Source organism: Cibotium barometz, chromosome 12, assembly GCF_041138505.1.
Source record: "Cibotium barometz isolate CiBa-2024 chromosome 12, ASM4113850v1, whole genome shotgun sequence".
Classification (NCBI taxonomy): domain Eukaryota; kingdom Viridiplantae; phylum Streptophyta; class Polypodiopsida; order Cyatheales; family Cibotiaceae; genus Cibotium; species Cibotium barometz.
The window spans coordinates 31,269,067-31,281,378 of record NC_141057.1 but is presented as its reverse complement, the minus strand read 5'-3'; the positions used below and the strand labels follow the sequence as shown (position 1 = coordinate 31,281,378).

At 44.7% G+C, this 12,312-nt stretch overlaps 1 protein-coding gene across 4 annotated transcripts in view; it reads left to right on the top strand.

The window, feature by feature from the left end:
- The window catches only part of LOC147633285 (transcription initiation factor TFIID subunit 14b-like), a 39,273-nt gene that overhangs the window by 25,624 nt on the left and 1,337 nt on the right, over positions 1-12,312 (top strand). For all 4 annotated transcript variants that reach the window (XM_086806326.1, XM_086806324.1, XM_086806323.1 and 1 more), the window contains exons 2-4: positions 11,772-11,860; positions 11,952-12,173; positions 12,291-12,312. The exon at positions 12,291-12,312 is cut by the window's right edge and continues 163 nt beyond it. In XM_086806326.1, the coding sequence (XP_086662452.1) occupies positions 11,772-11,860; positions 11,952-12,173; positions 12,291-12,312 (333 nt within the window). The remainder of the gene's footprint in view (positions 1-11,771; positions 11,861-11,951; positions 12,174-12,290) is intronic.

The following is a 12,312-nucleotide window of genomic DNA, read 5'->3' as shown; positions in this document are numbered from 1 at the left end:
GTTTTAAGTGGTCGGGGGCTGATCCAAATCTCTACATTTATCCCGAGAAAGGGTTGTATACTCTCATCATTCTCTATGTGGACGACTTGATCATCACAGGAAGCCATGCATCACACATTGCTGAGACAAAGGTTGCCCTCAGTCAGGAATTTGAGATGACAGATCTTGGGTTGCTTCACTTCTTTCTTGGATTGGAGGTTTTTCAACACTTAGTTGGCATATTCATCTCATAGCAGCGGTATGTTACAGAGCTGCTGGAGGCTTTCAGGATGACAGATTGTGAGCCCATCACTTCCCCCATGGACCCCGGCATCAAACTTTCCTCTTCTAGATCTGATCCAGTGGTAGATACACTTCTGTACAGGAAACTGGTTGGATCCTTGATTTGGTTGCTCAACACACGGTCTGATTGTGCATTTGTGGTGGGAACTCTTAGTGCTTTCATGCAGGCCCCATTGGACACTCATTGGTAGGTAACACTGCGTGTTTCAATACTTGAAAGGTAACCAAGGATTTTGGCATTTTCTATGGAGAGGGGGCCACTTTACGTGGCTGGAGCGATTCGATTGGGCTGGAGATGTGGATTCTCGACGATCCACTACAAGGTATTGCTCTTTCGGATTTGGAGCCGTTTCATGGACAAGTAAAAAGCAGCCTACGGTGGCGCTTTCATTGATTGAGGTGGAGTGTCGAGCGGCTTCTTCGGCTGCTTGTGATGTGATTTGGTTGCGGCCGCTACTTTGAGATTGGTTTTGAGTAGCATCAGCCTACCCTTATCTCAGTCATCTATCGGCGTTCATGGCAGCTCCTTGGGTCTTGGGCCACCCCCAAGACCTAAGAGGGGGTGTTAGCATATATTATCTCATGTTGGTGGTTTTTCTGGTGTTTGTGCGGGACATTTCTATGCTCAGGCATTCCCCATATTTCCCTCATTTTTCGCATATTTTATGGGCCTTTGATGTGGGTTGCCCACCCATTGTATGGAGTATTTCACCTATTTTCAGGTCGTGTAGGCCACTAGGGGGCAGTTGGCCAGCTCATGATGGAGTATATATATGGGCTGCCCTCTTCCTCGTATTATCATCATTCCTTGATCATTCTTGGTGAGCACCTTCAGCCCTTTGCATATGGAGTCCACTCCTTGCATACGGGCTGGTTGTATCCACTCTTTTGTTGAGATTAGTACATCAGCATTTTGCTATTTTCTCTCATCATTCTCTTGGAGCTTCAGCGTTTTCGTCATTCGTCTACATCTTTCTGCTACCCTCTGACACTATCTGCTGTCCTATCTGATGATTAATGAGGGATTAACACTGTTCATGCTGGAGATTAGCCATGGCACGGGTGTGCACGTGACAGTTGATGGGGAGAAAACCAGAATTAGGGTTTAGAGTTCATTCATGGGAGACATACACAGAGAAGCAAGGGAGAGAGAGAGAGAGAGAGTTGTGGGGATAAGTCAACTCACCAAGTGAGTGTGTGACTCCCCTATCACACATGTATATTGCACTAGTACACATAGTGCACTTAGTACATTAAAAGTACTAAGTGTACTATGTATTATAACTTATGGGCTTGTACACACTATAAGGGTGGGCATAACGCCTTTACCCCAACAACCTCCCACTTAAAGGCAAAGTGCCCTTAAATGAAGGAAAAGAAAAAATCAGCATGTACATGATAATATACAAGGCCATATCAAGGCTGAAACTGGCCTCATCCAATGCCCATCAAGTGTCTGCAATGAGCAAACCGCTCCGGAGGCAAACTCTTCGTCAACAGATCAGCCGGGTTGTCATCCGTATGAATCTTAACAAGCTGAATTTGCTTGTTCTCTATCACCTCTCTGATGAAGTGATACTTCACATCCACATGCTTCGTCTTTGCATGAAAAACAGGGTTCTTTGCCAACTGAATGGCACTCTGACTGTCACAATGCAACAATGGAATATCCCCTGTATAACCCAAATCAACCACTAACCGAGAGAGCCATAATGCCTCCTTGCAAGCCTCTGTGGCTGCAATATACTCGGCCTCTGTAGTAGATAAGGCAATGCACTTCTGCATCCTGGATATCCATGACACAGCACCTCCTGTGAATGTAAATACATAACCGGTAGTAGACTTCCGGTTATCTGGATGACCGGCATAATCCGAATCCGTGTAACCATGCACTAATGCATCCTGTTTGCCAAAGCAAATGCACAAATCCTGTGTGCCCTTCAGGTATCTCATGACACCTTTCACTGCTTCCCAATGCTTCTTGCCAGGGTTGGCCATGTATCTAGAAACCACTCCCACTGCAAATGCAATGTCCGGCCTAGTAGCAACCATGGCATACATGAGACTGCCACAAGCTGAAGCATACGGAATCTTGGCCATATCAGCCCTGTCTCTATCTGACTGTGGGCTGTCCATAGCACTGAGTTTCACATATGGAGGCAAAGGAGTACTAGCTTTCTTTCCCCCGTCCATATTGAACCTCTGCAAGACTTTGCCAATGTATTCCTTCTGAGACAAATACAACACATGCTGATTTCTGTCCCGAAGTATCCGCATACCCAAGATGTGATTTGCATCACCCAAATCCTTCATATCAAAGGTTTGATGCAGCCTCTGCTTCAAGGCATCCATCTCTTTACGAGATTTCCCGGCAATCAACATATCATCAACATACAAAATGAGAATCAAGAGACTGCCATCCAAAGCTTTCTTGGTGTACAAGCAGTGATCTATGTCACTTCTCCTGAATTTCTGAGATTTCATGAATGTATCAAATTTATGATACCATTCTCTTGGTGCCTGTTTGAGCCCATAAAGACTCTTTTTCAGCTTGCATACAAGCTTCTCCTTTCCACTCACTGCATAACCCTCTGGCTGCTGCATATATATCTCCTCATGGAGATCACCGTGAAGAAAAGCAGTCTTCACATCCATCTGAATCAAGTCCAGATCATCATGCGCAACCAAAGCCAACACAGCTCTAAGTGTGGTCATTTTGACCACTGGAGAGAAGATCTCATCAAAGTCCACACCATATTCCTGCTTGAAGCCCTTAGCCACTAACCTGGCTTTGTATCTTGGCTTTGCATCTGATGCAACTTTGAGCCTGTATACCCACTTGCATGGCAAAACCTTCTTGCCTGCAGGCAAATGCACCAACTTCCATGTTTCATTTTTATGCAGAGAATCCATCTCTGACTTCATGGCACGCTCCCAAAGAGCCTTGTCTGCCCTCTGTAAAGCCTCCTTATAACATGAGGGCTCCCCACAGTCAGTGAGCATCAAGTAGTCAACCCCTGGAACAAACCTGTCAGGGACTCTGGAGGGTCTAGTGGACCTCCGTACCCAATGACCATCATTTGCAGGTTGCTGTCCAGCCTGCATATCACCCATTGGTGGCTCCTGTTCCATGCCATAAGGCTGAAATATCATGCCCGGTATCTCCTCTAACTGTGGTATATCCATAGGGAAATCTTCTGCCATATCTGGCTGTCCATTTGGACCATTTTCAGCACCATTTAAGGGCTGGTTTTCCTGCTGTAATGGCTGATTTACAGCCCTTTGTTGTTGTCCATGATGTCCATCATCATCAAAGATGACTCTGCCAGGCTCCTGTTGCCTTGCAGGCTCCTTATACATGCATGTTTCATCAAAAATGACATCATTGCTGCGAATGATCTTTCTATTCATGGGATCCCAAAGTCTATACCCCATTTCACCTTTGTCACCATATCCTAGGAATATGCATTTGTGAGACTTAGGATCAAGTTTGGTGCGCATTTCCCTGCGTATGTGCACGTACGCAACGCAACCAAACACTCTCAAGTGCTTGTATGACGGAGGCTTCCCTGTCCATACTTCTTCTGGCACTTTCCCACCAAGCCTCGTGTTAGGTGACCTGTTTATAAGGTGAACGGCTGTCATAACAGCTTCAGCCCAAAAACCATGAGGTAATGCAGCATGTGACAACATAGAACGGACCTTCTCCTGTATGGTCCTGTTCATCCTCTCTGCTGTCCCGTTTTGTGGAGGATCATAAGGAGTAGAGAGCTCCCTCTTGATGCCTTTAGCATCACAAAAGTCCTGAAACTGTTTGGATGTATACTCTCCACCATTGTCGGAACGCAAAGCCTTCAGTGTTTTGCCAGTTTGATTCTCAACAAGAGCAACAAACTTCTGAAACACTGAGAAAGTATCACTCTTCAAACGAAGAGGATAAACCCACACCTTGCGTGTGGCATCATCAATAAAAGACACAAAGTATTTTGCCCCTCCCAAAGAAAGCTGAGGCATCTTACATACATCTGTATGCACAAGCTCTAACTGAGCATCTTTCTGTCCAAGAGCTTTCTTGTGGGGGCACTGTAGTTGCCTACCATATATACAATGCTCACAAAACTGAAAACTTGAAAACTTTAGAGAAGGCAAGTAACCCAAACGAGACAATTGCTCCATTCCCTTGACACTCATGTGTCCCAACCGGCTATGCCACATAGAGATTTCCGGCAGCTCGGTTGCATTTACATTAGCATGGTGACAAACACCTGCATGCATAAAGTAAAGAGTGTCCACCTTAGAGCCTCTGGCAACAACCAGTGAGCCCTTACTAATCTTCCACTTTCCACTACCAAATGTGGTAACATAATCAGCATCATCAAGCTGTCCAGTAGAAAGCAGATTCTTCTTGATCTCAGGCACATGCCTGACATCATGGAGCATAAGCTGTGAGCCATCTGAAAATACAAGCCTCACATCACCTCTGCCAAGAATTTTGCATGCATGGTTATCACCCAAATAAACCACTCCTTCATTGCCAGCAGTATACCTGACAAACAAGTCTCTGCAACCTGTGACATGAAAGGAGGCACCTGAATCAATGATCCATGAGTGCATACCATGACCACCTGTAAGAAGTGAATGGGCATCAAGTGAAGAAGTAAATAGGACCTCATCCTCACTGCCACCTGCATGTGACACATTAATTTCTTCAATCTTGACTCCACTTTTGCCCTTTGGCTTTACATCTTTGGCTTCATCCTTCTCTTTGTCTTTGCCTTTTCCCTTTTCCTTTTGATCATTTTTCCATTTGTAGCATTGCTTTTTAATGTGTCCCTTCTTGCCACAATAATGGCATTCCAAATCCTTTTTGGAGCGAGACTTGCTCCTTCCCCTTTCTTGGCTTTCCCCCCTTTGCTGGGATCTCCCACGTGCATTCATTGCATTGGACTTGCCAACAGAGTTGTTTTTCCTGTTCATCTCTTCTTGAAGAAGAGCACCCTCAACATCTGCATATGACAGCATAGTATGCGAATTGCTAGTGGCTGTCCTGAATGTGTCCCAACTCTCTGGCAAAGTGCATAACAGAAAAGTGGCTTTGAACTCATCGTCCATTGCCAATTTTTGATTAATAACTTGGCTAACAATACCATTAAACTCATTGAGATGGGCTGTCATAGATGCCCCTTCCTTCATCTGAAGACCTATGAGTTTCTTCAACCAATACACTTTGCTTGAGGCACTTTGTTGGGCATACAAGTCCTGCAATCTCTGCCACATTCCCCAAGCTGTCTTCTCTTCACGAATGCTGAAAAGTAATGAGTCTGACACAGACAACATGATAGTAGATCTTGCCAGCTCATCCATATCTTCCCACTCTTCAGCAGTAAGAGAAGCGGGCATTACACCCCTTTCTTTGATAGGCTTGTGCTGCTTTTTCTGGAGCAACACATTGTAGCACTGGGTTTTCCAAATATCATAATTATGCGAGCCTTCAAGCTTCTTGATGTGAAGCAATGAAGAGCTCTCACTTGTGGTTGCCATAGCAAAATGCAACCTGACAATGCCTGACTCCCTGCAACTGTGCAAACACTGCACCCAAGATGTGCAAACACTGCACCCAAAGCACACAGAGTGCTCACAAATGTTCTCCCAAGCTTTATCTCCCACTGCGGAAGCAAGAATGCAACTTTTCTCCCACTTTTTGTGATGAAAACACCAAAATCTGGTTGCTGCAGATTTTGGACAGCACCTTAAATGTGCTCTTTTGCCTCTCCAAAGTACTGTACAGCAGTACCAAGTGCTCACCAATGATGTACCAAACCTGTATCGGCAATTTCAGTAGCTGAATTTGAACCTTTTGATCACTCAAAACAGTGTACAGCCATGCCAAAACATGCTCAAAGCTGTGCCAAATCTGTACCAGCAGGTACAGTAGCAATAAATGCTCTCCTGGCTGTCCAAATGAGTGAAAATCAGACTTTAACAGTCCCGAACACTGCATACAACAGTTCCGAACAGAAATTGGGCAAAAGCCCCTTGACTGCAAGCTGATTTTTTGAGGATTCAAGGCATAAAAATCTTGCCTGCTGCTTTGCCAAGCTCAACAAGCATACAAACTTGAAAAGCCCCTTGATTTGAGATCAATTTCTGATCATGCATGGTACATTGACGCACATGAAGGCATCCAGAGTGTTCACGATGCTTCCCCCTGGCCACATATACATCCAATACATGAAAGCCCCTTGATTTACAGGCACATTGAGTGCTTGTAAGGCATCAACACATTGTCCACAGCATCAAATGCGATTGCCTGCATGCAAATCAACTCAATCGGCACAAAAGCCCCTTGATTTGCACTGCAATTTGCTGCAATTTTGCCCAAATGTGCGATTTTTCACATCATACAGCATGTATGAGTGCTTAATTGCACAATTACATCAAAAGCCCCAAATTTTGACATCCAATTTCCTGCAAATTGATCCTGATTTGACCAATTTCCTGCAAATTTAGCCTGATTGTGACCAATGTCACCCAATTTTGCCAATTTTGCTCAAAAAATTGAGCAATTGGGCACATGTACCTGCTCAATTGTTGATTGTACTTGCTCAATTGCAAATCCCAAAAAAAAATTGAGGCAAATACCTTGAAATTTCTGATTTTCCTTCAATTTGCAGGCTGTTGCAGGAAGAGGGGGCGTCGATTTTTGCTGTTGATGAGGTGCTGCACACACTGACTGTGTGGATGTTGAAGGTACTGCTGATGCTAGGACGACGTGCTGCTGGTGACTGTTGTTGAGCTGGCTGCGCCTGGTTGGCTGGGCAGCCCTCTGCTGGGCAGCGTGGCCCTACCTGGCTGAACCCCACGATCAGCTCCCACGCTCAACGTCACGCTATGTGGACCAGCCGATCAAATGCGCTTGTCGCCTGCGTTGTGATGCAACGCCCGCCTGGTAGCGCTTCGCTCGCCTAGCGCACTTACGCGCTACACGCAAATTGGGTAGTGATGTTGCTTCGCCTGCGTATATCTGGTCGCTGCTGCAAGCTCCTTCGCCTACGCTCACTCACGCGCTTAACACGAGTGGCCAGCGCTAATGATTCTTCTCCACCTGCGCCTGCCCTTCAACGCCCGATTGGATTACGTCTATGCCTGGCTATGCGCCTGGTTACGGTTCGCAGCGTGGCTGCACCTGCTGGGCAGCGTGGCTGTGCCTGGGCAGCAGCTGAGCAGCCCACGCCTTCTTGCCTGGCGCCCTGCCCTCTGTGCAGTACTGTGCGATGCTCAGCACTCTCTTTCCTTACAAGAAGCTCAAATCTCAAACATTGCTGCGCTTCACTGTCAGCTCGACTGTGTGCTCCAGTTGAAGGCTCTGATACCAGTTGACGGGAAGAAAACCAGAATTAGGGTTTAGAGTTCATTCATGGGAGACATACACAGAGAAGCAAGGGGGAGAGAGAGAGAGAGAGTTGTGGGGATAAGTCAACTCACCAAGTGAGTGTGTGACTCCCCTATCACACATGTATATTGCACTAGTACACATAGTGCACTTAGTACATTAAAAGTACTAAGTGTACTATGTACTATAACTTATGGGCTTGTACACACTATAAGGGTGGGCATAACGCCTTTACCCCAACAACAGTGATGTATAGGCTGCTTATATAGTACCACATGCTGCTGGTTGGTGGTCTCTAACTGCTGTTGGCCTGCTATATATGCCTACGATTGAGTATTACAAGCATTAAATGCTTGTGCATTCTGGCTGACTAGCATTAAATACTGGTTGACTAGCATATGGTGTTGGCCGACAGTAACTAGTGGCTTGAAAGGCTGCCGACTGGGATTTGCTCATGATGCTTGGCACCACATGTGGGGCATAGGACATGCCTTGGCTGGCCCTTGACCGAAATGCCTTTATATGCTTGGTTTAATGCAATCTAATGGACTGACCTACCATGCCTAGCCTTAGATGACTTATATACTTTGTTGTCACGTGCACACCTAGAAGGTGTACAAGTGACATGGCATATCATAACATTCATAAGTATTTTACAGGCATTAATCCATTTATTCAGTCATTCAAGCATGTATGGGACTGTTTCAGCTCCTACATCATGCACATAAGGCATTTAAAAGGTCGTGGGCCATTTATGGCAGTCGACAGCAGGTCAAAGCAGCCAACAGTAGTTAACGAACATTTAATGAAGTCGTGAAGGTCTTGACACCTGGCCGACTGCAGTATAGGTACCCGACCAGCATCATTACAGCATATATAAGAAGCGCATCATAATCAGCATGAAAAATCATCTCTTCTCAGCGTTTTCCTTCCTTGGGAGCATTGGGAGTGAGCAGATCAGCAGTATATTCAGCATGTAGACAGTAGACAGCATCATAGACAACATTCAGTCATCTTCCTACCTCCTACATAGAGGAAAGCTGGCATCCAAGGATGGACCTCAGCATTGGAGAAGGAATCAGTCATTCACATCAGCATTCAGCATATCTCTCTCATTCTGAGAAGGATATTCAGCATAGATCTATTCATAGATCTCAGTTGTAACGCATTTAATATAGCTCCATTGCATTGCATTGACACCATTGTCTATCTCTTAAGCATCATTAAGTGAAGTTTAGTATAAGCTTAAGGTTGTGATTACTACGATCAATCCCCTGCATGTCACATTTGTTCTCCAAGTGGGTTAAGGGATTGACCTTGACACCTAAGGCTGAGAGACTGACCTACGTAGCTCTTGCCTAACATGTCCCGGACTGGGGCTCACAATGGGGCAAGGTTGCATTCGTACGTACATACCTTATTATAAGGTACGTTTTAGTGATCCGTACGTGGCAGGTCCCCCTCCCCTCCTCAACTGACCTTTGGCCCAAGATCCTCCTGTAGTTACCGATTTTTCATTGCCCGTTGGCGCCCACCTATAGCCGCTTATTTATCCACGCGAAGGCGATGCTGTCGAGGAAGCACCAAGGGGGGTTTTGAACCCAAGACCTCTTGGTCCTAGGCAAACACCTTCACCACTTGAGCTATCACCTCATTGGCAAGTATGTGGTAGTTTTTAAAAACATTTTGGGTTTAAAAAAAACCCTAGGCCGGCCGCTGTCACCGAGAGATGATGATGATGCGGTGCCAGCCGTTGTGGTCACCGCCATTGCAGAGCCGGACTGAGAGTATGATAGCGAAGGAAACATGTTGACAGATGGAGCTCTCATTTTGGTAATTGTGTTGTTGAATGTTCATAAATGAATTGTTTTTTCATTCATTTTTCTGTATATATATGTACACTAATAGTATATTTTTATGTTTTTACAGACCTTACGTATTTAACGTACCTCAAAATCTCAACCTGTACTTGAATGCGTACCTTACCGTACCTTACCTTACCGTACCTTTCCACCTTGCAATGGGGCCAGGACATACGACAAATATTCCTAAAAGGGTACTAATGATGTATAATGTTACACTGAGTGGTGCTGAGCCAGTGTGTCACATAGCACCTCAGTGCAAGGTGCATGTGACGCTGTACCTATTGTTGTGTGTGTTGCGAGAGCTATTTGGGAGTAAGGGGCTGTCTCAATCTTACTAGATCTACTAAAAACTGATTTTTTCTCCAAATAGAGCAAGAAACCAAGCCTTGGATTGATTTGTGTTAATTGCTGCTCTTTGGACTGAAGCTACTACTCTTCTTGACTTGATCTTTTGTCTCTCTTGGATGCTCTCAAAAGGCTTGTAGATGTGTAGAAAAGGGAGATAGGGGTTCTATTTACAGCAAAAGTAGGCCAACTACAACTTGTCAGCTAACTTTGCATAAGTTGCGTTAACTTGCTTTAACGTGTTTTTCATTAACTGCATTTACACACAGCCTCTTTTTTCCCTTTTTGTACATGACGGCTCACAATGTGGGCTGATTCTCTGCAAAGCCCTAAACCCTTACCCTAACTAGTGGCCTAAACCTAATTCTAACCCTATTTTGTTGCCTAGCATGACACATGCATCCATTGATGGAGGCTGATGCATGTGACTGAAAAGCAGCTAGAAAAATAGCATGCAAAAGAGCATCTTTAAAGCTTGCAAATCAGGAGTTGATTCAGATGATTTGGGAAGAAAATTTGGGAGGCTTTGCTCAGTTCACGGCTTGGTAGTCTTGAGAGAAGAATGGGGTTAAGGTTTTAGTAGATTTTAGCCTTTCAACCTTGTACTTCCACACTCTGCACAAAGCGAGGGCCCACTCTGGCCGTTAGGACCCAATGCTAGTGTCCGTGTTTGTGTGGTGAAACTTTTCTTTGTCTGGATTTGCCTTGTGCATTCAAAAGATTTACACAAGCAAAGAATGCCATCAGGCAAAAAGGAAAAGGTTGATTTCCCTACGGGTGTCTTGTTTCATGTGCATCTTAGTGTTCCGTGATGTTATCAAAGCCATGAAACGAGCTTTTCTTGTGGGCTTGTGTCATCTGTATCCAGCTTTTCGCCTTGGCAAGTCCTTGGAAAGAAAGATGTATGGATTTTGTGGGTGGTTGTCTTTCTGCCTATCACGAACCATGTTGCATTGATTGTGTAGGTCAACAAAGGTTCCCACAAGTATCCAAGGAAAGTTCTAGATTCATTTCAAAAGTATCTATGCTGAGTAGAGTCACCTAGAGTAATATATAGTGAAGTATAGTTTTTTACAGGCATATAAGGTGAGTATGTAGTTCCTTGGGGTCCTATAAAAAGGAACCTTCCGCCAACTTGTATGGAGAGCTTTACATATTTTTGCATCCATTGTTTTGTCTAACATCTCTTGCATCCATTGGCATCTCTACTTGGCATCCTGCTTCAGAATCGATTTCTTCCCCTGCTTTTCTGCAAAAACTTCTGGCGTGCTTTGGCATGACCCAATACTAGATGAGGAGACACATATACCTTGGATCTATTTCTAAGGGTAAGTGGCCTAAAAAAGAGTGTAAAAGCTCACATAATGCTTTGAAAGGGATCCAAATTTCCATCAATTCCTACATTTGAACACGTGAAGGGCTTCACAAACACTCAGCCATAAAGATCTCCACCTCTGCAGAGCTTCTCGATCTAGAATCTCGTAAACTGGGTCGGCAAAGGGGAAGAAGAAAAGTGCTCGAGGACCCACCAAAAGAGGCTATTTGTTAAAAAGCACGCCAGCTTTTTTTTTTTTGGCACATAATGGCAAAATGATGGCTCTGTTGTTCTTGTCCCCAGGGGAGGCGGGATGACTTTTGGGGCTGTTCTCTTGTCTGCCCCTCTACCCTAGGATGTATTTGAGCATTCTGAACTACTTACTGCCTATGCTGATATTGAATTTGCCCAAATTAAGGTGTAGGTTATATTTTTAGCTAGGCCAGCTCCTTATTCTTAATTGATTTGTTCTAGGCACAACTTTTTTCCAACATATAATCATTTTGAACTTGCAACAGAAACTTGTTTCTTTTAATGATTTAGTTATTTTGGGGTGTGGAACTATCCACAGAATCCAATCCGACGTGTCAAAGATGTTGAGATATCGGTTCCGATTGCTTATGGGACGATTGCCTATTGGCTAGGCAAGAAGGCGGATGAGTATGTGTTGCTGACTCATTCAAATACAGTGTTTGTTCTAGCGGAATTTGGGTGAAGAGTTCTTATGATGGTTTTAGTTTTTATTGCTTAGGTACCACTCTCACAGGTGGACAGTCTATATAAGAAGCATATGTAATGAAGACCTTGGATCCGTGATCAAGAGAGTGGTCTTTACACTTCACCCCAGTTTCAACAATCCTACAAGGGTGGTGGAGACGGCACCGTTTGAGCTCAGTGAGACGGGATGGGGGGAGTTTGAGATTGGGATAACAGTAATCTTTCACGGTGATGCAGCTGAGAAGCCCATTGAGCTGTGAGTACTTCACTAAGACACACACACACACACACACACACACACACACACGTACGCATGCAATCACGCATGCACGCACGTATCATATAGAGGTCATCTCTGAAAATTGTTTTGCAGGTTTCACCACTTGAAGTTGTAT